The sequence below is a fragment of the Eleutherodactylus coqui genome, chromosome 5, assembly GCF_035609145.1.
Source record: "Eleutherodactylus coqui strain aEleCoq1 chromosome 5, aEleCoq1.hap1, whole genome shotgun sequence".
NCBI lineage: Eukaryota > Metazoa > Chordata > Amphibia > Anura > Eleutherodactylidae > Eleutherodactylus > Eleutherodactylus coqui.
In genome coordinates this window covers 47103989-47131605 of record NC_089841.1, presented here as the reverse complement: position 1 = coordinate 47131605, position 27617 = coordinate 47103989, and the positions used below count along the sequence as shown (strand labels likewise).

The 27617-nt window shown below is 47.0% G+C and overlaps 1 protein-coding gene across 1 annotated transcript in view; it reads right to left on the bottom strand.

The window, feature by feature from the left end:
* The window catches only part of AGXT2 (alanine--glyoxylate aminotransferase 2), a 31972-nt gene extending 17401 nt beyond the window's left edge, over nt 1–14571 (bottom strand). The window contains exons 1-3 of the mRNA XM_066602449.1: nt 14413–14571; nt 2342–2412; nt 459–643 (exon numbers count right to left, since the gene is read on the bottom strand). Coding sequence (XP_066458546.1) covers nt 459–643; nt 2342–2412; nt 14413–14485 — 329 coding nt within the window. The 5' untranslated portion in view covers nt 14486–14571. The remainder of the gene's footprint in view (nt 1–458; nt 644–2341; nt 2413–14412) is intronic.
* Between the last annotated feature and the right edge of the window lie 13046 nt (nt 14572–27617).

Below are 27617 nucleotides of genomic sequence, written 5' to 3'. Positions count from 1 at the left end.
GGTATTACAGGTAAAGCTCCCACTGAAGTCAATGGGTGCAATACCAAGCCACACCACTGCAGAGAGAACAGAGATGTCTGCTTCCTGCAGAAATCAGCAGCAACCCAGTGGCCCAGCACATAGCTGCTCAGAGGGGTGTCCTGGTAGTGGAGCCTGGCCAATCTACCATTGATGGCCTATCCTGAGGACAGGCCATCAATAATTTGCAACTGGACAACCCCTTTAATAGGGGCAGGGCTTCAGGACCTTCATCTATTATCTAGAACAGAAAGCAACTACAAAGGGCACCTCTAGCTCTGGAGGACCTAGCATGTCCTTGTATTATATGGACAGCCCATTGATTTCAATGAGAGCCCTGTAATACTTAATTTGCCCTGTGGTAGCGCTGCAGGGAAATTGCACATTTGCTGCCAATTTATGTTTGGTGACCTTATAAATGACATTCATAAGATACATACGGGTGACAATGTCCAACACCAACTGTTACAATTCCAGCAAACAGATCAAGATATCGCCGCCCTTCATGATCGAATAACCACTGCATGTGTCCTTGGTGCAGCAGGAGGGGTTTATTGTAATACGTTGAAAGCGCTGCAGAGAGATTCTTCTTGCGGATCTCCACTACATGTTCATAGGGCATAGCCTGGGGAGCAAAAGTCCTGATATGGTGATCACGTCTACAGAGGTTGTTTTATCTACATTTCCATATGACTGTTGTATATTCATACTTGACTACTTTCCATTAATGACACCAGAGAGATACTGATAAGTGATGTATTAAGCAGTGTGCAAACTCTTTATCATATACCCCGCCCATTTATATAGGACACACCCTCTACCAAGGAATTTAGACCACAAGTAGTGTATGTGACTCTCTTCATTAGACGCCAAAACACATACAGAACCAGGAATATGTTCTCTAAATAAATGCAGACCCCCAAAATAATACAAACCCAAGACCCTCTGAATGAATACAGACGCTCGTGTTGGTGCTGTAGACAACATCCTGACTCAGTCCGTGGCGTCAGGACATTGTCTGTGGTGGCAGCCCTCCCAATTTTCAAACAATGAAAAGAGGGACAAATCCTTTTTGCAAAGTAACTTGTTTTTAAATGTTAGACCACACCCCTTTTACATTAAGCCACACCCCTTGTTTCCCTTCACTGTAATAGTGTCCATTAGATATAACTCGTGATATCATAGCAAAACTCTGAATCATCCTGTGTACATGCGGACGCCAACAGGGCACTAAGCAAGAAATTGCTCACCTGTCAGTCACTTGGATATTCGCAGAACTAAAAACCAAGCAACTGTCAGGCTGTGTCTCAATGTTTGAGAGACTCCTGTTTACTGTGAATGGAGGCGGGCGGCTGGAATGATTGTAGTGGCCCAGAGTTAGTGGGGCCCTCCATAATGTTATATGTCTGCTTCCTGCCATTGTCTTTTCAGTGTCTTATGTGTAGTATGCATTTGGATTATGTGTATTGCACCTCTGCAGCACTGAATGGGTTAAAGTCTGGGTTATGTATGGAAAATGTATCATGTTGTATGTCATGTGACTATGTTTTATATATATGTATGTGTTTGCAAGAATGTGAGAGGTCTAGTTCGTGAGTTAGACAAGGTAGTCTATAGTAGTCAGGAGTTGGAGACAGTCAAGCTTGCAAGTCAGTGAGTGAACCCCACAGAAACAGATTGGTCTGTGTGTGGACAGAATGGAGGAAGCTAAGAAATTCCATATGCTTGGCCTGGGACCAGACTACTCAGGAGATGCCGGTGCTACCACTAAGCTACCACTTGGAGGGAGAGGGAGAGATATTTTTTTTAAAAGGGAGGAGGAAAAAACGAAAATGGAAAAAAGCAAAAAAGCTCTGTCACTAAGGGGTTTCCTCTGGTTGCATCTCCATGTGCTGGACGAAAATCTACACTAGTTTTAAAAAAGTGGAGGGCGTGGCGTTTATAGTTTAAGACTCACAGCTTTGGCATGTAAGACAAACCTGTGACTTTTGGAAGCCAGTCATTAATAGACAGGACCCCCTGTACTCAGAGCCAGAGAGGACTCATATGCTGGGTACGGAGCGGCGCAATCAGCAAGTCCTGTGCGAGTGAGGAAGATAGGCTGGTTACTGCTACAGATGGAAGGGCTGGAGTAGGTATCCGGTGGGGAGAATTGGGATAAAGGGTATGCCTCATGGTACAGCGCCTAAAATCTGATACTGTCACAACAAATCCTGGAAAATTGGGATTGAAGAGATGAGAAAAGCTGAGGAAATAGTTGGCATGTAGCACCCGGGAGAACAGACAAGTCCAAACATAACACTAAGCTCAGTAAGAGACTCACCTCATATTTCTCTGGCACAAAGTCACAGGCGGGCATCCTCAGCGCACTGCCCGATATACATCTGCAAGACACTAATGGGTAGAACCATCAATACCAATCAACATCAATTACTATCTATCTCATATCTCTCTCTCATATATCTCTTTCTCTCATCTCTCTAACATATCTCTCTGTCATATATCTCTCTTATCTCTCTCATGGCTCTTTCTCTCATAGCTCTCTCATACACAGTATATGTCTCTTTGTCTCTCATATCTCTCTCATAGCTCTCTCATCTCTCTCTCTCTCTCTCTTATAGGTCTCTTTTAGAGATGAGCAAACCTACTCGGACACGCCCCTTTTTCGCCCGGGCAACGCGATTTTCGAGTACTTCCGTACTTGGGTGAAAAGATTCGAGGGGCGCCGTGGGTGAGTGGGGGGTTGCAGCGGGGAGTGGGGGAAAAAGGGAGAGAGAGAGAGCTCCCCCCTGTTCCCCGCTGCTACCCCCCGCTCTGCCACGCCTCTCCCCGCCCCCTGAATCTTTTCACCCGAGTAGGAAAGTACTCGAAAATCACGGTGCTCGATCGAGTAATTACTCGAAACGAGTATATTCGCTCATCTCTAGTCTCTTTCTCTCTCTTATATATATAAGATATTTATACATAACCTCTCTCTCATATCTCTCACTCTCACATCTCGTTCTCATAGCTCCCTCTCATATGTCTCTCATATCTCTCTCACATCTCTCTCTCTCATATGTCTCTTTCGCATATATATATATGTATATATATATATGGTGAGGTACTGAGGGGCGTACTGGTGGACGGTCGCTACATCGCCCCTAGGTTCCGGTACTATACATAAGGGGACTTGAGGAGGGTCATGTCTCGCTCTCAGAGACATAAGAAACCGGGAGCGTAATGTGGTCTCCAGCAAGCAGTTGCTGGAGATCTGTTCTTTACAGATATCCGGGTCTGTTTTTTTTTTTTGGAATGGATGGCAGGTTGGTAGCGGGGCTGTCCATTCCACCTCCTCCACTCCAGGGTGTGGGCGAGCTCAATCAGCCCAGGTGCTGAAGCTGAGCCAAATCAAGTGTGCACATAAATAGCAGGTGCACGGACACAGGGGAGCTAAGATGGCTGCTGGACCCTGGCAGCCTGTGGACCGGCTGGACATAGAAGCCCTGCTGTGCACTGCACCTGCTATGTGTGACCTGATCAGGCCGGGCCGACCTGACAACTGGATTCTGGACTATGATTTGTTTGCCTGATCACTGGATTGTAGACTATTATTTGTTTGCCTGAAACTAAGGTTGGACTTTTATGTTGCTGTTATAAAAATAAACGCAGGTCACGCCTGCTTTTGGACTTCATCCGCTGGTGTTCCGTCTCTGAATATCGAGAAACCCGCACGCTACCGAGCTATCCTCCCACAATATATATATTACATATTTATACATAACCTCTCTCATATTTCTCACTCTCACATCTCGTTCTCATAGATCATAGCTCCCTCTCATTTGTCTCTCATAGCTCATATGTCACATATCTCTCTCTCTCTATCTCTAATCTCTCACATCTCGTTCTCATAGCTCCCTCTCCTATGTCTCTCATAGCTCTCTCATATCTCTCCCACATCTCTCTCTCTCTCATATATCAATCTTTCTCGATCCCTCTTGCTCTCATATATCTCTCTCTCATACCTCTTTCTCTCATAGCTCTCTCCCCTCACTCTCTCTCTCATAGCTCTTTCTCCTAGATTTCTGTCTCGTATGTCTCTCATAGCTCCTTCTCTTATATCTCTCTCATATCTCACATATATCTATCTCAGCTCTTTCTCTCATATTGCTCTCATAGTTCTCTATCTCTCTCATATCTCTTATCTCTCTCTCAAATATCTCTTTCACATCACTCTCTCTCATTTCTTTCTCTCATATATCCCTCTCAAATCTTTCGCATCTCTTTCTCTCTCATATCTCTCTCATATCTATCACCTACATCTCTCTCATATATCTATCTCTCTCATGTCTCTTACATCTCACTCTCTCTCATATCTCTCTTCTCTCATATCTCACATATTTCTCTCTCATAGCTCTCCCTCATATTTTTCTCATAGCTCTCTCTATCTCTCAAACATCTCTCCCTCAGATCTCTCTAATATATCTTTCACATCTCTCTTGCTCTCTAATATCTCTCACACATCTCTCTCTCTCTCCTATCTCTCTCATAGCTCTCTCTCGCATCAGCCTTTCTCTCATATCTCTTTTTCACTTATCTTATCTCTCTCTCTCTAATATCTCTCTCACAGCTCTTTCTCTCATAGCTCTCTCTCATATGTCTCTCATCTCTTTCATAGCTTTCTCTCATATTTATCTCTCATATCTCTCTCTCAAATAGCTGTCTCACACATCTCTTTCTCTTTCATTTTTTTCCTCATATGTCTCTGCCTCATGACCACGGCTGTGTTGGACTCCGCCAGCAGAATATCGTAGCGGAGTCTGACACAGCGCCACCCAAAGACCCCATACGCAACTCTTCGTATCCGCCGCGCGAGTCCCATATGGCAAGGCGGCACGCATGCACAGTGTAGCACATGATGGCAGTGGGGGATGACACGGCTGGCGGTGACGCGTAATCACGCGATACTTCCGCTGTGCTCACAGCGGAAGTGTTGCGGGATGAACGGACTCAATTGACTACAGTGGAAGCTGAACATGTTTTCCCGCAGCAATTAGAGCATGCCCTGGTTTCTTTCATGCTCCAGAATTCCGCGGTAGAATTCCGCAGTGTGAACATTGAGCTATTAGGTTCAATAGAACCTAATAGCTGCAGGATAAGGACGCGGATTTCCACCACATTTAACGCGGCAGAAATCCGTCCGTGGGCATTAGCCCTCTCTCTCATATCTTTTTCTCATATCTCCCTCTCGCATCTCTTTCTCTCTCTCTCACGCATCTTTCTTGCTCTCGTATATCTCTCTCTCATCTCTCTCACAGCTCTTTCATATCTCTCTCATATATACCATGTTTCTCCGAAAAGAAGACCCTGTTTTATATTAATTTTTGCTCCAAAAGAGGTGCTAGGTCTTATTTTGGGGGAAGGTCTTATTATACTTACCTAGCTGGCTAAGTCTACGTCCCCCATGCTGCTCTTTGGAGTTCTGATGCGCTGAGCCGTGCCATTGATTGGCCAATTTATACATCCTGCCTCCACAACACGATGGCTGTGATTGGTTCTTCAACCGATATTCAGCCAATCAATGCAGCGCTCAATGAACCAATCACAGCCATCGCATTGGTTCATCGAGCACTGCATTGATTGGTTGAGCAGCAGGACTGTAATAAGAAGTGCGTCGGAGTTCCGGAGAGCAGCAGGAGGGACCTGGATCGAGCCTGCGAGGTAATATATTCCTTTTTTAAATGTAATGCAGCTGGGTCTTATTTTGGGGGTAGGGAAGCCCTTTGACGGCGGGGGGGCGGGGCGTCGCGTCACGTCACGTGTCCAGCGTGGTGATGTCATCACGCTCGCATCAGGAGCTGCGTGGAGGGGGCGGGGCTTAGCGCAGGAGCGCGAAAATTCAAAATAAGGAACCTGAGAGAAGCCAGAAGGTGGACCAGCACTACAGGTCGCAGGGTGTCTGCAGCAGCGGTACAGTAATGAGTGCTCCAGCCCCAGAGATAGCTGAAACCTCAGCCTCAGCGGCCGTAAGTAGCCAGTGCGGCAAAAAATACAAAATGCAAAATCCAATGTATTGTATATGGAAAAATTGCATATTTACCCGCAAAAAATACTTTCCTTTTTGTCAGGGGGATAAAAAAGACATCCCCCCCCCCAGAAAAAAACCCAAAAAATGCGTGGAGTGCGGGACGAGACTGCCAGCTACGTACCAGAGGCCTCTATGCAAGGCGTGCGTAGCTAGACTAGTCAAAGAGGAACCGGGGGGATTCATGGATGACGTTAGGAAGCTGGTGAAGGAGGAGGTTCGATCAGCCCTAACGTCACAGCTGGCGCCACCAGCGAAACGCCAGAAAAAGCTGTACGTTCCCGATGAGCCTTCCGAATCCGAGAGTTCTATCAGATCGGAGCAAGAGGAACAGGCGGCCGAGGAGTCCTCAGACGATGAGGACTACAAAAGATACCTTTTCCATCAGGATGACTTAACAGAATTGATTAAGTCAGTCAGGGCTACATTAAAAATGGAAGAGCCCAGAGAACCACGCACCCTGCAAGATGAGATATTCGGGGGACTAGGGGAGAGGCGTAAACATACCTTCCCTGTCCACAAAAACATCATTAAAATTATCCAAAAGGAGTGGAAGAAACCAGACGCAGGTTCCTTCTCCGCTAGAGGGGTAAAAAGAAGGTACCCATTCGAGGAGGAAGTTTGCGCAAGCTGGGAAGAGATACCCAAGGTAGACGTCCCAGTGGCCAAAGTAGCTAGGAGGACGAGCCTGCCCTTTGAGGACGCCGCACAATTAAAAGATCCCATGGATCGCAAAGCCGAAGGCCTTCTAAAAAAATCATGGGAGGCAGCGGCAAACATACTTAGGCCAGGGATCGCAGCCACTTGCGCGGTGCGCACTCTGGGGGTATGGCTCGAACAGCTGGAGCTACACTTAACCAATAAAATGCCAAGAGAACAGATCCTAAATTCCCTACCTATCCTGCGTATGGCAACAAATTTCCTAGCGGATGCCGCGGCCGAAACGGTTAAACTCTCGGCAAAAGCTACAGCCCGATCTAACTCAGCCAGAAGAGTACTATGGCTGAAATCATGGTCAGGCGACCTAGCCTCAAAAAATAAACTATGCGCCCTCCCGTTTTACGGTCAGTTTTTGTTCGGACCAGTCCTAGACAAAATCCTGGAGAAGGCGGCCGACAAAAAGAAGGGATTCCCGGAAGAAAAGCCGCAGAGAGGGAAGACCTTCTTCCGAACCCCAGGGCAACAGCCCGAGGCCTACCGAGGCAAGGGCAAGACAGGAAGCCATGTCTCTCCTGGGAAGCCTAACATCATGCATTCCCGGAGTAGCATGGGCCCAGGTTCACACCAGAGCTCTACAGGCCTCCGTCCTATCCACATGGGACAAAAAGCAGTCCTCGCTAGGGACAAAAATGTATATCCCAAACACAGTGAAAACATCCCTGCGTTGGCGGACATCCCCAGCGAACCTGCAGGTTCATTGGCTACAAAACCCAGCCACGCACATCACAACGGACGCAAGCGCCTGGGGATGGGGAGCGCATGTGGGGGACCAGTTCTTTCAGGGCCCGTGGTCCCAAAGGATAAAAGAACAATCCTCCAATTACAGAGAGCTACAGGCCGTATGGCGGGTCCTACAGCAGTTAGGAAAATCGCTACGGAACCAGCATATAAAGATACTGTCGGACAATACCACCACGGTCGCCCATATTCGGCACCAGGGGGGCACAAGGTCTCCTGCCCTGCAAAACATTTCGCAGAAAATCTTCCACTGGGCAGAGGGCCAGATCCTTTCGATCACGGCAACACACTTAAAAGGGACGCTAAACCAAAAAGCGGACTTCCTCAGCAGGAGGCAGATAGACCCAGGAGAATGGTCTCTCTCCCTGGAGGCATTCAGAATCCTGACCAACCGGTGGGGGTCCCCACAATTGGACCTATTTGCAACCAGGGAGAACGCCAAAGTAGGCAATTTCTTCTCCCTCCGGCAAGGAGATCGTCCTACAGCAATAGACGCCCTAGGCCAGGACTGGGGAAAGGGGCTAGCGTACGCGTTTCCTCCGATACCGCTGATCCCCAGGGTCGTACAACATTTCAGAACCCAGGTATGCACGCTAATCCTGGTGACCCCCTTCTGGCCCAAGAGAAGTTGGTTTGATCTTCTGACAACATTGAGTGTCCAGGACCCAGTCACCTTTCCGACCTGGACAGATCTGCTATCACAGGGGCCACTGAACCACCCGGGCTTAGACAGACTCCACTTAACAGCATGGCTCTTGAGGAATCCTCACTAAGGGGGAAGGGATTCTCACAAAGAGTGGTAGAAACGTTAATGTCCAGCAGAAAAAAGACGGCCCACCTTATCTACCAGAAGGTTTGGAGAAGGTTCTCCTCATGGAGACAGGGAAGGGATTCCGGGGATTCTATCCCGAGCATCTCTTTGATCTTAGAATTCTTGCAGGAGGCTCTACAGATGGGCCTCTCTCCAAGTACCCTGAAGGTCCAGGTCGCAGCCCTTAGCGCCATATGCGACACAAAGTTTGCGGACAATAGATGGGTCAACAGGTTCCTGACAGCAGCAGCTAGATTACGACCTAGACCCATAAAACTTGTTCCAGACTGGAACCCTAATTGGGTTCTAAGGGCCATGTCAGCGGAACCATTCGAGCCGATCGAAGCACTACCGATAAAAATGCTTACGATCAAGACCGTTTTTCTAGTAGCCATCACGTCTGCGAGGAGGGTTAGCGAGCTTCAGGCTTTGTCCATTCGCCACCCATTTCTAAAAATCTCAGACTCCAAATTAGTATTTAAAACGGACCCTGCCTTCATGCCAAAGGTGGTATCACATTTTCATAGGTCCCAGGACGTAATAATTCCCTCATTTTTTAGCAAACCTAAAAGAAAAAATCCTAAGCTGCCTGGACGTCAGGAGAGCAGTCCTAGGCTACATAGATGCGACAAGCCACTGGAGACGGGATGACAACCTGTTCGTCCAGTTCAGTGGCCCAAATAAAGGGAACAAAGCGGCAAAAAACTCCATAGCCCGGTGGATCCGCCTGCCCATCATAGAGTCCTATAAGGCCCTCAGGAAGGAAATCCCCTTAGCTCTTAAAGGGGTTGTCCCGCGGCAGCAAGTGGGTCTATACACTTCTGTATGGCCATATTAATGCACTTTGTAATGTACATTGTGCATTAATTATGAGCCATACAGAAGTTATCAAAAGTTTTATACTTACCTGCTCCGTTGCTGGCGTCCTCGTCTCCATGGTGCCGACTAATTTTCGGCCTCCAATGGCCAAATTAGCCGCGCTTGCGCAGTCCGGGTCTTCTCCTGTCTTCAATGGGGCCGCTCGTGAAGAATGCCGGCTCCGTGTAGCTCCGCCCCGTCACGTGCCAATTCCAGCCAATCAGGAGGCTGGAATCGGCAATGGACCGCACAGAAGAGCTGCGGTCCACGGAGGAAGAGGATCCCGGCGGCCATCTTCACTGGTAAGTATAGAAGTCACCGGAGCGCGGGGATTAAGGTAAGCGCTGAGCGGTTTTTTTTTTACGTCCCTGCATCGGGGTTGTCTCGCGCCGAACGGGGGGGGGGGGGGGGTGTTTGAAAAAAAAAAAAACCCGTTTCGGCGCGGGACAACCCCTTTAAAGCCCATTCTACAAGGGCAGTAGCATCCTCATGGGCCGAATATAGCTCAGCTTCGGTCGAGCAGATATGCAAGGCCGCAGTCTGGAAAAAAACCCACACGTTCATTAAACATTATAGGGTAAAAGTGCAGCAGGACGAGGACATGGCCTTCGGTTGCAAAGTCCTCTCGGCAGCAATCCCACCCTAATAAACTTTAGTTGGTACATCTCAATTGGTGCTGTCGTGGAGACGACTGGGGAAAAAATGGATTATACCTACCTGATAATCAGGTTTCCAGGAGTCTCCACGCCAGCACCCGTACCTTCCCCCCCTAAATGGACAGAAAAGAAACTATAGAATATAATATAATAAATAAATAAATATATAATATAATATAATATTATAATCAACAAAAAACCCCGGTTAAGGGAAGAAATTTAAGTTGAGCTCCTGCCGCGGCAATTCGTTAGAATCCACTGAGGAAAGTGGGGAAGGGGGGGAGCTTTTAACCTCTCAGTGTGTTCCTGTCCTATCAGGAGGAGGCAATCTCAATTGGTGCTGTCGTGGAGACTCCTGGAAACCTGATTATCAGGTAGGTATAATCCATTTTTTCCCTCATATCTCACATATTTCTCTCTCTCTCATAGCTCTCTCTTTCATATCTCTCTCTCTCTCTCTCTCTCTCTCGGGTCTCTCTCATAGCTCTTTCTCTCTATGTATCTATCCCATGTCTGTCTATTTCATGTGTGTCCCATATTCATCCATACATCTCATATTAACCCTTTCATCAATCAGCTTACAGAACTCTTAGAATGAGCGTCTCATATTAACCCTTTCACTCATATCTCTCTCACATTGCTCTCGCTCTTACAGGCTTTATTCACACAAGCATATATCGGCCGCCGTTTTCACAGCTGGCCGATATATGCTACCATCTGATGCATTGGATTCCAATGCATCAGATCAGACAGGCTGTTTCAAATAGGAGGGTGCGCAAGCTAATTGCTAAGTTCCCGCCCCCTCCAATTGCTGGGTGCCGACAGGGGGCGGGAGCTTAGCACACCAGCTTCCGTCCCATCCCGCCTCCTTACCTTGCCAAGAGCCGGGGGGGGGGGGGGGCAGTTTAGCAGAGCAAAACTGTGTCCCCCCCACCAGATGGCATTGCAAGCTCGGCGTATATGTGACGGGCCCAGGGCATCTGAACGGACACACAAATGGCAGATTTTAGTTCCCGTTCACATGCCTTTCAGACATGCTGTGGCCGTGAAACGGCCGGCTGAAAAACGCTTCACTCGTGTGATAGAGCCCTCATATCTATTTCTGTCATATCTCTTTCTCACATCGCGCAATCACTCGCATATATATATATATATATATATATATATATCCCACACATCTCTCTCATAGCTCTTTCTCTCTCATATCTCTCGCTCTTATATATCTCTCTCATATCGCTTTCTCATATATCTCTCTCACACATCTCTCTTGCTCTCTCATTTTTTTCTCATATAGCCCTCTCTCTCATCTCTCTATCACACATTTCTCTCCTAGCTCTCTCTCATATATCTCTCACATATATCTCTCCCTTGTGTATCTCTTTCATAGCTCTCTCCCATATATCTTTGGCTGCTTCCACACAGGCCACAATGATATGGACCCGAGAAAAGCGCAGCGATATCGCATAGGTAGTCTGTGTGATATTGCTGTGTTTTCTCGTGATGATATCACGATTTTGTAGCGCTCTTTTGTCGGTATTTACGGGAGGAAAGGGGTGCTTGAAATATAAGCCCTACCCTGAAAATAAGCCCTAGCTGCATAAAAACCCAAATACATCATCTAAGAAGCGCTGTCCTCTCTGCTGCATCTTCTGCCAGGTCCCCGTCACTTCAGCCATCTCTTCCTTGTCAGGGATTTAGAAAATCTCCGCCTCCAGGAAGCGCTGCCTTTGATTGGCACTTGAGCGCCGTAGCTCAGCCAATCAGAGCTAGCGTTCAATGAACCAATCACAGCCAATCAGACCTAGCGTTCAATGAACCAATCACAGCCATTCTTTTTCAAATCCCTGACTTGGAAGAGATGCCTGAAGACAAGTGCCAGGGACCTGAGAGAAGACTCGGCGGAGCTGACAGCGCTTCTTAGGGGATGTATTTGGGTTTCTTTATAGAGCTAGGGCTTATTTTAGGGCTTTTACAGTAGGCTTTCCTACTGTAAAAGTTGCACCGCACGAAAAACGCGTTTTTGTGCGATGCAACACAAAGGAAGGCTTCATAGAGAAACATGGGCTACAAAAAAAATGTTTACAAATCGCGGCTGTGTAAAGCATGCTGCGATTTTGTATTCTCACAATGTCACAGGCTACAAAATATCACTCGTGTGGAAGAACCCAGAGGAAAGCACGGCCTCTACATACATGCCATTTTGTTGCCCGTGTGGAAGCGGCATTTCTCTCATAGCTCTCTCTCTCATATCTCTCTCTCTCACGTCTCTCTTTCTCATATCTCTCTCTCTCACGTCCCTCTCATAGCTTTCTCATATCTCTGTCTTTCACGTCTCATAGCTCTCTCTCATATCTCTCTCTTTCACATCTCTCTGATATCTCTCTCTTTCACGTCTCTCTCATAGCTCTCTCTCATATCTCTCTCTTTCACGTCTCTCTCATAGCTCTCTCTCATATCTCTCTCTTTCACGTCTCTCTCATAGCTCTCTCTCATATCTCTCTCTTTCACGTCTCTCTCATAGCTCTCTCTCTCATATCTCTCTCTTTCACGTCTGTCTCATAGCTCTCTCTCATATCTCTCTCTTTCACTTCTCTCATAGCTCTCTCTCTCATATCTCTCTCTTTCACGTCTCTCTCTTAGCTCTCTCTCATAGCTCTCTCTCTCATAGCTCTCTCTCAGGTCTCTCTCATAGCTCTCTCTCTCATATCTCTCTCACGTCTCTCTCTCTCATATCTCTCTCTTTCACGTCTCTCTCATAGCTCTCTCTCATATCTCTCTCTCTTTCACGTCTGTCTCATAGCTCTCTCTCTCATATCTCTCTCTTTCACGTCTCTCTCATAGCTCTCTCTCATATCTCTCTCTTTCACGTCTCTCTCATAGCTCTCTCTCTCATATCTCTCTCTTTCACGTCTGTCTCATAGCTCTCTCTCATATCTCTCTCTTTCACTTCTCTCATAGCTCTCTCTCTCATATCTCTCTCTTTCACGTCTCTCTCATAGCTCTCTCTCATAGCTCTCTCTCACGTCTCTCTCATAGCTCTCTCTCATACCTCTCTCACGTCTCTCTCATAGCTCTCTCTCTCATATCTCTCTCACGTCTCTCTCTCTCATATCTCTCTCTTTCACGTCTCTCTCATAGCTCTCTCTCATATCTCTCTCTTTCACGTCTGTCTCATAGCTCTCTCTCTCATATCTCTCTCTTTCACGTCTCTCTCATAGCTCTCTCTCATATCTCTCTCTTTCACGTCTCTCTCATAGCTCTCTCTCTCTCATATCTCTCTCTCATAGCTCTCTCTCTCATATCTCTCTCTCGTCTCTCTCATAGCTCTCTCTCTCATATCTCTCTCACATCTCTCTCATAGCTCTCTCTCATAGCTCTCTCTCATATCTCTCTCTTTCACGTCTCTCTCATAGCTCTCTCTTTCACGTATCTCTCATAGCTCTCTCTTTCACGTATCTCTCATAGCTCTCTCTCTCATATCTCTCATAGCTCTCTCTTTATATCTATCTATCCCATATCTGTCTATTTCATATGTGTCCCATATTCATCCGTCCATCTCATATTAACCCTTTCATCTCGATGCAGTCCAAAATTTACGTAGGTTATAGAACTTTTTTTGATGCTGAAAAACATAGCGGGCGGCCGTACTTAGGCTTCATTCACACAAGTGAGCGCGATATTTGGGTGAGAAACCTGGCCCCATATTGCGCTTGTCCATGTGTGATCTACCCACATATGCGAGGCGTTTATCATACAAAAATGCCTCGCATCACTTCAGTAAAATTGCGATGCTCCGGCGCTGGTTTCACGCATGTCGAAGTATTGGCAAGTCTTTCTCATTGATTTCAACGGGAAACATGCCATCACACCGGCGTGCACCTCGCACGGGATGCGGTGTGTTTGACGGTCCCATTAAAAACATTGGGCGATGCGTTCCGAGGGATGCGAAAAAATAGGAAACCATTGGCAATTTTTTTTTTACCTCACAGCATAGTTAATTGTGTGACTGTAGCCTCACTGATATGGCGGTAGGCAGATAGCAGGGCGGGCGAAAATACTCCTTCCCAGCAGTACGCAGAACGGGCAAATATTTTACGGAGGAGCATCACACACACATATACCCTCCACATATTGGGGGGCTGCTTAATATTATACAGGGTGGGCCATGGAAGAGTAGGCCAGCACCACACTGCTATGAAAGCCGAGGGACAATCTGTCTGTGGTGCCCATAGCAACCAATCACAGCTCAGCTTTCATTTTACCTCAGCAGTATGAGGAGTGAAAGCTGCGCTGTGATTGGTTGCTAGGGACACCACAGACAGGTAGTCTCTTAGAGTGTGGTGCCGGCTACCCTTCCATGTCCCACCTTGTATTTGCAGGTAGGTAAGACATACAAAGGGTGTCGCCACACAGGTACATGTAGTGCACCAGCCTGCTAGGGACGCCACAAGTAGACGTCGCCGGCTGTGCTGCCCCTCACAATGGCGGAGACACCCCGGGCCCCCCTAATGTTGTAGAGCCAGAGCCCCTCACACAGAGTCACTTACCTGCACTGAGGTGAAGGGAGGTAAGTAGTTTACAGTAACCTGAGGTGAGGGACTTCATACTTGCAGCGGACATGTCAGCTGTTGGGTAGATTGTCCCTGGTTAGAGTCTGTGTAAAGAGTTGGCAGAGGAGGACATGAGGGAGGAGACGCAGACCCCTCCCCACAGGCAGGCGCTCTCTCTGTCCTGTTATTTGGGTGAGTCCGACATGATTTCCCTCCAAGAGCACAGAAAGTATTTCATTCCCTCCTCGGGGTAATTGAAGACATCTGAACTACGAGGAGAGAAGAAGAACCCGATGCAGAATCCCAATCTTCGCTCCAAGCGGCCGGGCAAAGGCGGCACACTGTATAGGATCTGTTCATATGTGTTAACCCCTCAACCGCCAAGACTTCTTTTTATGGCAGTTATTAACCCTTTACGGACGCGGATCCTTTTTAACCCTTTACGGACGCGGACCCTTTTTTTCTTTTCATTTTCCGATTTTCCTCGCCACTTTAAAAAATACAAAACAAGTCATAACTCTTATTTATTTATCCATCTACGTAGCGGTCTGGAGATATTTTTTGCGAGACGAGTTATTTTTTTAAGTGGTGCTATGTAATGTATCATATAATGTACCGAAAAACGGAAAAAAAAAGAAGTGGAGTGAAATGGAAAAAAAAGTGCAATTACATCATCTTTGGGGGGGTCTTGTAGCAAAAATGACGTGATAACTTCATTTTATAGGTCACTATGATTACAGCAATACCATATGTAGGCTAACTTCACACGGCGAACGCGAGAAACGCGGCCTGATTTTGCTCTTGCCAATGTGTGTTTTTTCACAGATGCGAGGCATTTTTCTGGTAAGGACGCCTCCCATCACGTCAGTAAAGTAGCGATCCTCCGGTTTTCAGGTGTGTTAGTGGATCGGTAAGTGTTTTTTCATTGTTTTCAATAGGAAACGTTGCATCGCACTCGCACTGCGTGTGTGATCCGAGGAACAGTGCGCAATGCGTTTCGAGGAATGCGAAAAGATAGGACACGCCACGATTTTTGTCCTACACCGCGATGCAGTAAGTGAAAGCTTCGCTCACGTATATGACTGCATTCAAAAGAATGGAGTTCATATTCACGCCAATTTTGTACGTCTCGCAATGCACCAAACTTGCGCGAGATACTTATCCGTGTGAAACCGGCCTTATATATAGTTGTTTTTTGCTTACTAATTTTAAACAATAAAAAAGCTTTGGAAAAAACTACAATTATTGTCTGCCATGGCAACCGCAGGCGGCCGTTTGAGACCCCAAAACCCCAATACGACAATTTAAAGGATTAACCCTTTCCAATCCACTGTCTGACATCTAAAAACATTCTGATTGAAGGCTGTACAGCTCCAATGTTGGAAGACGTCCGACAGGGTATTCTTACTGTAGATTACTGGCCGCTCTGTTGTTGGGGGCCTCTCCAGCATGTCTCATACTGCAGTACTGGCTCTAGCCAGCAGATGGCGCCATTGTATAATGGCAGAAAGAGAAAGCCCCCCAGGAAACCCTGAATCCAAAATTAGATTGCAAAGGGTTAACAGCCACAATCAGCGGGAGTGCTAATCGCAGGCGGGTGTCAACTGTAAGAAACTGCTGGCACCCACATTGTATGGAGCGGGATCCCTGTCTCCAGATCCCCCTTCATACAAACCCCAAATCTCCATGATGTAACTGTACGACATGGAGCGTTAAGGGGTTAATAGGCCTTGTCAGTATCATGGAAGGGGCAGGCGACACAGGCATCAGGGTGCGAGGTGGACACCCAGCTTAAAAAAATATGAATTTTTTTATTTTAATCAAGAGATGAAGTCGCTCTAGAAGCTTCTGTTAATAGATAAGTAATATGTGGTTATTCAGAAACGTAAGACAACCTAACTGACTCCAAGAGTATCATTAACTCCAACGTGAGTGGGGGATGGTAACAATCTGTTATCACAAAGATCAGCAACGCACTTCACTGTAGGACACGTGAGAGCACCACCGAATGTCTCGACCCAGCAATGGCGGTCACCTGCACACAGTCCGAAAGTAACGCAAGTGTTATCCAATAACTTGTCCGCAACTGATAGATGAATATGTGTTCCTCTGGTGTCAGTATTTTAACTGGCAGGCCTGCGTTTAAGTCACTACCCTTTTCCCGAGGCCCGCTTCACTTACATATCTCTAGGGTGTTTGTTGCATCCGCACAACACCAGGGCCCCAAGCCTTAGCACGGACGCAAGACAGTGTTCACACAAACGCTATAAGCACACAGAAAATGCATACTGAACCCCAAGGTGGGACTGCGAACTGGTCTCACAGGCAGACATAACATATCCCTACTCTAACCGGACAACCATCACATGAAAACCTGTCTGCAAGCAGGACAATCATCCTGATAAGGACAACTCTGCGCCGGAACCTAGGGACCTACCCAAAGGTGTAAGTTGAAGCTTTTGGGCCTCAATGCAAAATCTGTAACAGGGCCCTTAACTATAATGCTTTATTCATAGTCCTGGGCTCTGTATATGGAGAAGAGAGGCCTTATGGACCCCCTAATGCTCCTGGGCCTGGGTGCAATCGCATCCCCTGCATCCCCTATAGTTACGTCAAATGATCCACAGTAGGACAGGATGCAGCTCACACCAACTCACAGAACAGGGCTGTTCACACCTGATGTCTGGAAACCTACACAGGGACTAAACATGTCACTTTTCACACCAACACCCCAGGGACTTGCATGCAATATAGAACAGGACTGTTCATACACCTAGTCTGGCACCTGCGCAGACTCAATAAACATAACACTATCCGGCCACCTGCACATACACGTATCACATATCATGCATAAAGGCAAAACTCTAGGGTGACAGAGAAACCCAACACAGAAACCCCACTCAGAGTTCACATGCATACAGGTAAACCATTGCTTGCGCAGTTGTCCTCACACCAAGGAAAAAGAGTCAGATAACATACTGACATTCAGGGAACAGTGTCAGGCATCACCCACCTGACACACACATAAGACGTCTGGAGGCCGCACCTGTCAAAGGAAAGGGAGAGGGGGTCTGCATATTATGCAGACAGGGATTACAGGTGTCCAGACCGATCTCAGGGAAGGCGAGAGACACTGCAGACCAGACATGCATAACACCAAGCTCAGAGTGGGATTAACACAGAGTGCATAAACATGATAAAATGACAAGCATTCTCTGGCAAGAGAAGCTGGTATTTATGTGCAGCAGACTAGGGGAATTGGCTGGAGAATACCACACCCAGCCAGCTCAATTAACCCTCACCTGTGAAGGTGTGCCGTGAATGAGTCTTCTTTCCATGCATATCAGTGTATTTTACTGTACTTTTTGTGCCTGCAGGGTTTTTTGTGCACAAGGCACAACCATGCCGCGATTTAAATGGTTATTTAGCCTACTACTACAGCTATTACAGCTCTGCTATGGGGTACTGCAGTTATTGGCTAGTTAAAGGGGCACTGTGATTGGTCCTATTGTTAGGCGATGCGACTGCTGGTCCTGCTATGGGATACTGCGGATGTTGGTCCTATTAGGAACTACTATAGCTGTCGGTCCTATTATGCGGTACTGTGGCTGCTGCTATTGCTGTGGGGTATCTTGGGGACTTCTGATATGAATGGATCGCGCACTCTCCCTGCACAGTGCTGCAATCACTAAAGTAGTGACATAGTTAACTCATCGATCCCAGCTAAAAAGCTAAAAATTGTGACTGCAATTGTGCAGTTGTTAATTGTAAAAATATGGCCCGCTGATCTGCATTCCTGGATGAGTGCCCGGCTTTAGGTTACTATGGAGAATGCAGCAGTGGTCCTGTGATTGGTCCCAAGTGAAGGAAAGGAATTTCCACTTTCTGTAGTAAAAGGTGAACTTTTATTCAAGTTTTTTGAAACTTCATTCAAACTTTATTAAAGAAGTTTTTCAGAAACGTGGGAGAAACTTGTAAAGCCCCTTTAGGCCAGATCCACACAAAGGTATATATGTGCGCAATACACAGTGAATTTCAATGGGTTGTTCATGAAAGCGTATTTTAATTGGCACAAAAAAATACGTTATGCCCTACTAACTCTGGGCCACTACATGTTGCATGTGTAGTGGCCCAGAGTTAGTAGGTCTTCTCCATATTGTTCTATGTCAGTCCCATGTCACTGTCTTGTCAGTGTCTTGTTTGTGGAAAGCATTAGGTTAATGTGGATTGAATGGTTGCAGGACTGTCTGGAACATATATCATATTTGGTGTATCATCTTATAGTCATGTGAGGATGTTAGATACATGTGTCTGCAGAAGTCAGAGGGTGAGTTGTTAGGAAAGTTGAGTGAGAGTGAGTTAGGCCTCATGTCCACGGGGAAAATCAGGCCCGCTGCGGATTCTCCATGCAGAATCCGCAGCGGGTCCCTCCTTTCCCGGGGACATGAGGCCTGAAAATAAGAATAAACTCACCTGTCCTTGACGCTGCGTGTCTCCCCTCCGTCGCGGCCGGATCTTCTTTCTTCGGCCCGGCGGATGTGCTTGGCACGCCGGTAGCGTGCCGCGCGCATGCGCCGGGCACATCTGCCGAGCCAAAGAAAGAAGATCCGGCCCCGACGGAAGGGAGACCTGCAGCGTCTAGGACAGGTGAGTTTAATTCTGGTACGGGTCTCCCGCGGATCTGGACGGCTTCGTCCAATGCATCCCTATGGGGCACGGATCCGCGTGCGGGAAAAACGCTGCGGATTTTAACCCCGTGGACATGAGGCCTTAGTCAGTCAGTGGAAGAAGTCTGGCAGAAAGACCATGAGGTCGTCGGGTGTGTGGAGAATATCGAGGAAGCCGAGTGACTTCTTTACGCTCAACCTGGGCACATTCTACCCAGGAGATCTTGGTGCTTCTACTGAGCACGGAGAGAAGGATAAACCACTTCACAGCGAGTAGAAGAAGAAACGAGAGTGAGTGTTTATCGGTAGAGAGAGAGAGTTTGCTGGGAGAGGGATTGCACGGATAACTTGGACTGTGGATTACCCAAATACCCTGAGAATCCTTACTGTTGCACCACTTTGACTTGTTGTTTCTGTACCAAGACTGTTTGTTTGGATCTGAGTTCAAGAGTTTACAGTAAACAAGTAGAACTGACCATTTCCGCTTCTTGTTCAGAAAGTTAGCTTGTGTGCGGACTACATTATTTTGTCTAAAGGATTTTGCCTAAGGTCTCTCCCACATCTGGCTTGTCTCCGCTGGGACGCTGCAAGCCTTGGCGTCATGAACAGGATAGTTGCCTTTGTGACTGCTAGCACATTACTGCATTACCGCTGGGCATTTAAGGGGCCAGCGGCCAAAAAGTGGAAGAATTCAAAAAGCCAAAAAAGTGTTCCTAACTGCTCAGAAACATGTCTGACAATGAAGCCAACCAACCTGGCAATCAGCAAACCGCCTCTAGCGTGCCAGTTTTTGCGCCATTAATTATGCCATATTGTCTAGGCGCTACATTAAGACAGTTTAAGGGAAAGATGGGAGCAGTGTTTAGACTTGATCTGTTAGTGGCAGAACAGAAGGTAGAGATACTGGTGGGACAGTTAGAAGGAGCTGCAGAGAGGGAAGTTAAGACATGGCCGCGGGAACACAAGAAAATGGTAGAGGGTATTCTGGAGAGGTTGCAAAGCATCTTCGAGCTGCATACCATGTCAGAAATTAAGAAAATAGTTTTTATTAAGAAACAAAAGCATAGTGAATCCCTCCATGAATATGCCCTACCATTACCGGAGGATATACAGGCAGTCATACAGGCCAAATCTAAGGAAGCTGCAAGTGAATGATCAGGCCCTATGCGAACAATTTATTGAGGAGACGTTTACAGAAACCCTGCGCAGTCAGCTCAAGATGTTGTCGGTACAGCACCCCGATAGTACGTTTCTGTCCTTTAAAGAATTGGCCATCCAAGTGTTGGGTGCAGAGCCTCAGACCGCTGAGTTGGCTGACTCAAAATCCTGCATGAGCCTTATGGGGGAGGATCAGTTGCCCTGCCTCTGTAAATGTGATGTGTGCCCGCAGGCTACACAGGCCAGCGTACCCACTGAGGAGCCTATGGAAATGCAGAAGCAGATTGCTGAATTGACCCGCAGTGTAACCACCCTATGTAAGAAATAAGCCAGCACTTATCTCCCCGATGGTGTGTATCCTGATCCTGATAAAACTGATGCCGTAAAAAATTGGCCCAGAATTGTTAAAGATGTGCAAAGCTTCTTAGGGTTTGTAGGCTATTATCGGCACTTCATTCCTAATTTCACTCGGGAAGCCGCCCCGTTGCAAGAAGTCTTAAGGGGGCAGTCTAAAGAATCATATAAATGGCCCTTGCCTATCAATTGGGAGAAAGAACAGGAACAGGCATGTCAGACCTTGAAAGAGAAACTTGTGACCCCTCCAATCTTAGCCTATCCAGACTACACCTTACCTTTTAACTTGTACACAGATGCTAGTTTTTAGGTGCAGTACTCAGTCAGGTGCAGGAAGGGAAAGAAAGAGCAGTGGCGTATACTAGTTGCTCATTGAAAGGCGCAAAGCGTAACAATCAAAACTATAGTTCGTTCAAACTAGAATTGCTTGCGCTAGTCTGGGCCATGACAGAGAAGTTCAAAAACTACTTGGCTGCTGCCAGATTCACTGCATACACTGACAACAAGCTGGTGGCCCAGTTGAATTCTGCGAAACCCGGAGCTCTAGAACAGAGATGGCTCTCTAGTAGAGATGAGCGAACGTACTCGGTAAGGCCGATTTCGCAATCGAGCACCGCGATTTTCGAGTACTTCACTACTTGGGTGAAAAGGTTCGGGGGGCGCTGTGGGTGAGCGGAGGGTTGCAGAGGGGAGTGGGGGGGGGAGAGGGAGAGAGAGAGGGCTCCCCCCTGTTCCGCGCTGCTCCCCACCCTGCTACACCACACCCCGCCCCCCGGCGACCCCCGAATCTTTTCACCCGAGTAGTGAGGTACTCGTAAATCACGGTGCTCGATTGCGAAATCGGCCTTACAAAACTGAGGCCACAATCCACCAGTGCTTTTATTGGATCGGTATTCGCAATGACATAGAAAAGTAGTGTCAGGAATGTCAAGTATGTGAAACTCGTCAAAGGGCTAAAAACAATCAAAAAGGTGCCCTCCACCCAATTGTCGCCACCAAACCCCATGCCATTTTGGCCATGAATCATTTGAAAACAGAAAGCAGTTCATCAGGTTATAGTTTTGTGCTCACCCTCATTGATTATTACGCAAAGTTCAGAGTAGCAGTCCCTGTCAAGGACCTTACTGCACAAACCACCGCTGCCATAGTTTGGAAACAGTTTGCCTTACCCTTACGGATGCCCCAACAAGAATTTGTCAGATAGAGGTTCAGCATTTGAATCACAATTATTTCAAGAACTGTGTGATTATTACAATTGCAAAAGACAAAGAACCACGGCATACCACCTTCAAAGTAATGCATTCTGTGAGAAAGCTCACCAGACCATTCTTGAATTATTAAGAACCATTCCTCAACACCAGCATGCTCATTGGCCAGACGCATTGTCAGAACTAATCTATGTGTACAAGACTGCACACTGCTCCACTGGTTATACTCCATATTCCTCATGTTCGGCAGGCAAGGAAAGTTACCTGCAGACTTAAAGTTGGGAGTACAAGTCTCCAACAATATAAACCCTTTGCCTCGTACCGATGGGTCCAGGACCACCAGTATCGCCTAAAAGAGGCCCGTAATATTGAGAACGCTTGTTTGGAAGGCGTGCACAACAATCAGAGTAAGGACTTTAACAAAAACGCCCATGCAATCGCCTTACAATTGGAAAATTATGTATGGCTTTAAAAAGGGCATCGCATTGCCAAATTGTATCCTAGATGTGAACTAAAGCACTACGTTGTCAGTAATGTACTATCACCGGAAAAAGGACTGTATCGCATTTCCCAACCTAATGGTCGCACTCAAATAGTACATCGTAACTTCTTAAAAATTTGTGTAGTCAGTCCATCTGTACTGGATGCTGTTTTCTCCAGCAGGTTTCAGGGTATTCTGTAGCTTCCTAATTGTGTAATATGGTATGCCAACCAAGTCAGACACAAGCTATAAGTCCCAAGTCTAAACTGGATCTTGGCGCTACAATGCTCAGACCCTCACTTTATTGAAACACATAATACCTGCCCTTTATGGGCGTATAACACATTACATCAGTAACATATAGAATCCTCTGCCCCCTCCCCACACCTCTCTCAAGTCCAGTGTATGAGCCAGTCTTTGCCCCATCAACATGCGGTCAGGCAAAAGTAGTTTCTTTGTCTCAGAAGTTGAGAATGGGGGAGGGCTGGGAAGACACCCAACGTAGATACAGGTAATACAGTATAGGAATGTGACTTTAACTCTTAGAGGCTGGAGAGGAGCTTTATATTAGGCTAACTTTATAGAACACACATCTTTCACCATGCCATTGTCCAGCAATTACCATAATGAAATTATGCGGCCATTAGCCTCTACAGAGTTAAATCACTACAGCTGCGTGATACATCTGGTTTATTACAAATCAATAGACATTTTACGCTAGCTAATCATCATGTCTACTACACATCTTGAACAGAATCCACGGACTCAGGAGGACATTGACTCTGACTCAGAAATGGAAATGCAGGAATCTAAAAATGTCACAGAATGCCCATCACTCTTTGATCTTAACAACCTAATGTTGTGGTATCAAAACCCTTTTTCGAGACTGTTGTCTGTTCCACAAGCAGCGGATTCACCACCAGTTTAATCACCCCCAGCCTCATCACCACCAGTTTCATCACTTCCAGCCTCATCACCACCAGGTTCATCACTTCCAGCTGCATTATCCCCCACTTCTTCACCCACTTTGCCGCGGAGAAGACTTCCAGGAACACGCGTTCTAAGACTTTCCACTAGGAGCACTTTCCCCTTCATTTACAAGACTAATTTGTTTCCTTTTCTTCATAAGATCCTATGGAGTATTGAGTACAGATAATTTGTTCTAATTATAATTACTAAGGTTCCTGCCCTGAAGAACAGAGATGTTCAGTAACGTTCAAGCATTTGTGCCTCAAGAGACTACTTGAAGAGTTTTATCACATTGTTTATTGTTGTTTTGCATGATCTTGTTGCTTATTTGTACCTGTTTACAGAGACATTGGACTCTGGTACCGCATGGTACATCCTGTACTTGTGGACATTTGCTCATCCATACCCATGGACTTCTTTCTACCTGTTGTGAGAGACTATTTATGCGGAAGGTTTGCTAAACCTAAAAGCACTGTCATATTGCATGTTCTCTTACAGGTTGCTTCATGTATATGGACTTAGAAAAGGACTCAGGAAAAAGTGATGTGTGTCTATCACCTAAGGCTGCCTGTCCACAGGCGATAGTTCATTGCGTTACACGCGGTGATAATCCGGTCGCGGGTAATGCAGTGAACGCTTTCCATAGACTTACTATGGAAAGCGCAGCCCCGGCATCCACGAGCGGAGAATCATAGTAATTATTCTCTCACTGGATTCAAATTGCTGCATGCCGTGATTAGCCTGCGATTCTCCGCGGTGAGCCTATCTGTCAGATAGGCTCACCACAGAGAACTGACAGCGCCCCCTGCTCCCCTGCGGCGGAATATCACTAGAGATATTCCGTCACAACCATGGACATGGGGCCTAACTTGTAAATTCCACATGGGATGAGGGCTCGGAAGCTTGAAATTATGTGCCTAATACATGTTACGCCAGGGCACCCCTGCCAAAAAGGGGGTTTGGTCAGGGGGCATGACTAGGTGGTGTGGCTTATCATAATGTATGATTTTACCTCTGATGTTACAGGCACCCAGCGGCCTCCAATGAGTGTAGCTGGCATGTCCGCATCACCTCACCAGCGACACTGTGCCCACTAGACGCCGCCAAGTGCCGGTGAAGGAGGCGCTGATAGCACAAAGACTTCGGAGTTGAAAGGGAGGGCAGTATTTCTGAAATCAGCTGCAGAAGCACAGCTGATTTCGAGTCAAAAGCTAAGAGGTTGGGACCCACCAGAACTGGGTCCCCTCTCTCCAGGGACCCCATATCAGCCCTATGGTCATCCTTGTGACTATGTAAGTTTATGGACTTGTGTACAGAAATGGTGAATGCCACTGATGTGTTCTGTTGGGGTTTGGTTGTGATGTGCGATGGTTTTCATGCAGTGTTATTCCTCACGTCAAAGCTGATGGAGTTTGCAATAAATCCTGTAATGCAAATTTGAACAGAGCCTAAGGCCGGCTGCACACGGCCGTGACGGGCTCCGCCGCGGAATATTCCGCGGCGAAGCCTGTCACGGCGCCCCCCAGAGACCCCATACTTACCAGCGGATCCGGCGTTCTCGCTCCCGCATGACGCTTCCCCGCCGCCGCGTCATGTGACACGCCGGCCTCGTCACATGACACGCTCACCGCGTCACATGATGCAGCCGGCCGTGTCATGTGACGCGGCGGCGGTAGGCGGGGAAGCGTTTTCACGCTATCTTCCGCTGTGCTACATTGACTGCAATGGGAGCCGGCCACGCGTAAACCCGCGGCAAATAGAGCATGCCGCGGGTGAGGACGGGAGATTTCACGGTGCGGAATTCCGCATCGTGAGCCCTGAGCTATTAGGTTCAATAGAACCTAATAGCAGCGGGCAACGCAGCGGATTTTCGCCACGAATTACGCGGCGGAAATCCGTTCGTGGGAAGGAGGCCTTAAGGCCCCTCTAGGCTCCCTTCACACAGGCGTATTTGCGCACGCAATACACAGAGAATAGAACCCGTTGATTTCAATGAGTTTGTTTACATAAGCATATGTTTTCCTGTGCATTTCGTTCGCACAATAATAACCACGCAGCATGCTCTATTTTCCTGCACACCAAAGGTCATCATGTAAGTCAATGGACATGCGTGATACGCTGCGTAATGCTGCTGGAAAAAGAACACATCTGGAACTCATTAGACTAAATGAGCCATTTCTATCAGTGCGCCTTTGTTTGCCGCTCACAAATGAACATGCCTTGCAGGCGCAAATACTACAGTAAAATACGCCAATGTGCGTGCAAAAAAGCATAGTTGGTTCCGCACGAACGCTGCGCTCATGCCTGGACAAATACGCATACTCTCATGTTAAGGGTGGCCTTACACTGAGCAACTATCGTCCCCATAGTCACAGTTACGTGTCTGAATGACAATTGTTTGAACGCTTTTACATAGAGTGATGGTTGTTCTTTAGTTCCGTGCCAAGACATCGTTCACAGCGGGGATCAACACGCAAATTTGTTCGCAAATTGTTTGAGTACAAACGACTGTAACTTCACGCCAGGCGACTTCTGATCAACCGGCGACCATTATTTTATGTGAGCTGAAATGAAACATCTAGTGAGCGAATTATCACTCATCATCCCGTTGGTGGCCATGTTTACACGGGACGACTGTTGTTTGCATTCGCTCTTTTCACTGACATTTTGGATGATGGTCGTCCCGTGTAAATCCAGTGCAAGAAACACTTGAAAAGAACAGTAAGCAAGTAGCAACCTTAGTTGCAAGCGGCTGAGTGTATCGTTAGTGCTAATCTGTAAAGGTTGGGGTTAAATCAACTTCAGCCGCTGACTTTGTACCGAGATTTAGGAAAAGATTGACAAGTGAAGTTAAAAGGACAAACCATCTACACAGTAAAATGAGTACTCAGCACATTGCAGCGCCCGTGGGGTCACGGGGTCAGCTGTGCATATTGTAATAGCTGAGAAACATATATCGGGTCCCTTGCGATGTTACACAATCATTGCACTGTATGATCAGTGTTATTGCATAGGGGAGGTCACTTATGGGGGTCACAAAAAATCCCAAAATATTTTTGTGATTGCAAAATCAGTTTCTGAAGTCGGCGAATATGGCTGTCAGTACTGCAGTTGTCCCCCAGCTTTCCTAGGGTTCAAAATAAAATTTGTCAATCTCTCAAAAATAGAGATCTTCGAAATTCCTGGTAGTGCAGACAGATCTACTGAGAGTGGAGGAACGGGGACGTAAGTATCTGGTCTGGAGTCTGTATCTGTTTAGGTGGTTTGGAGCCAGAATTCGTATTGGGGTGTGATGATGGGGTCTGTATTTGCTGAAGGGGATTTTAGGGCAAATACTATTGATGACTGTGTAAGGGGGTTGATCGTGAAGGAACGTGCCACACTTGTTGTTATGTTGTTTTCTTATTTTCAGATATGGTATATGTATATTTGTGTTACACTGTGGATGAAGGCTGACCTCTAGTGGTCATTCAGTGTTACTGCTTTGGGTTCCTCTTGTACTGTAAATATATACTATTTTGTGATAGGCTGTTCACATGTTTGAAAAGATTCCAAAGGTTGGCGGACTAGATAAAGTAATTTTACGCGAAGTGAGAGCAGAGTACGCCAGGGGAGATGTGAGAAGAGAGGAGCGGCTGCAGGTGGGGATTGCATGCTGAAGAGAGATGAAGGAATGGCCACTAGCTGGATTCTGTACCAAGCCCTCTGGCACGATTTGTATACAGGAGCTGGTATCCGGCCTGTGAGCTCCGTGAAAGGAGTAGTTTTCTAGTGGGGAACTCCGAATAGACGAAGACTGTATTGCTTGAGGAGAACTGACGTCTGCCACCACTTTGTGTCCCACTGCCGCCAGAGAAGGCAACTTTTCATGCATTGTAAGACTGAGTCACAGATTCTAGTTGCTATAAGTCTTGTACATCCCGGACTGTTTGCCTGTCTTACAAACAGCTGTTACTGCATCATGTGAATTCCCCAGGGATGCGAGGCATTTTCATGGGAAAACAGCCTTGCATCCCTTTAGGGATGCAGGGATCCTCCGATGCGGCTGTCACAGCCGTGGAAGAGGAACGCAGAGTTTCTCCCATGGCTTTCAATGGGGCCGGTGATGCTGCTGCTGGCCCCATTGAAACAATGGGTTAGGTTGTGCTGCTGGAATTTGTTGTTCTACAGGGCTCCAGGAGCACACCTGGACAGGTGAGGGTTAATTGAGCTGGCTGGGTGTGGTTGTACAGGTCAGCCAATCCCCTGGGTCTGTGTGTATATATATACCCCAGCCCCTCTGCAATGAGGAAGCTGTATTTCTTGTCTGCTGTATGAGTAGTGTCTGGTCAGCTTGCAGATTGCTGTGTGAGTAGTGTCTGGTCA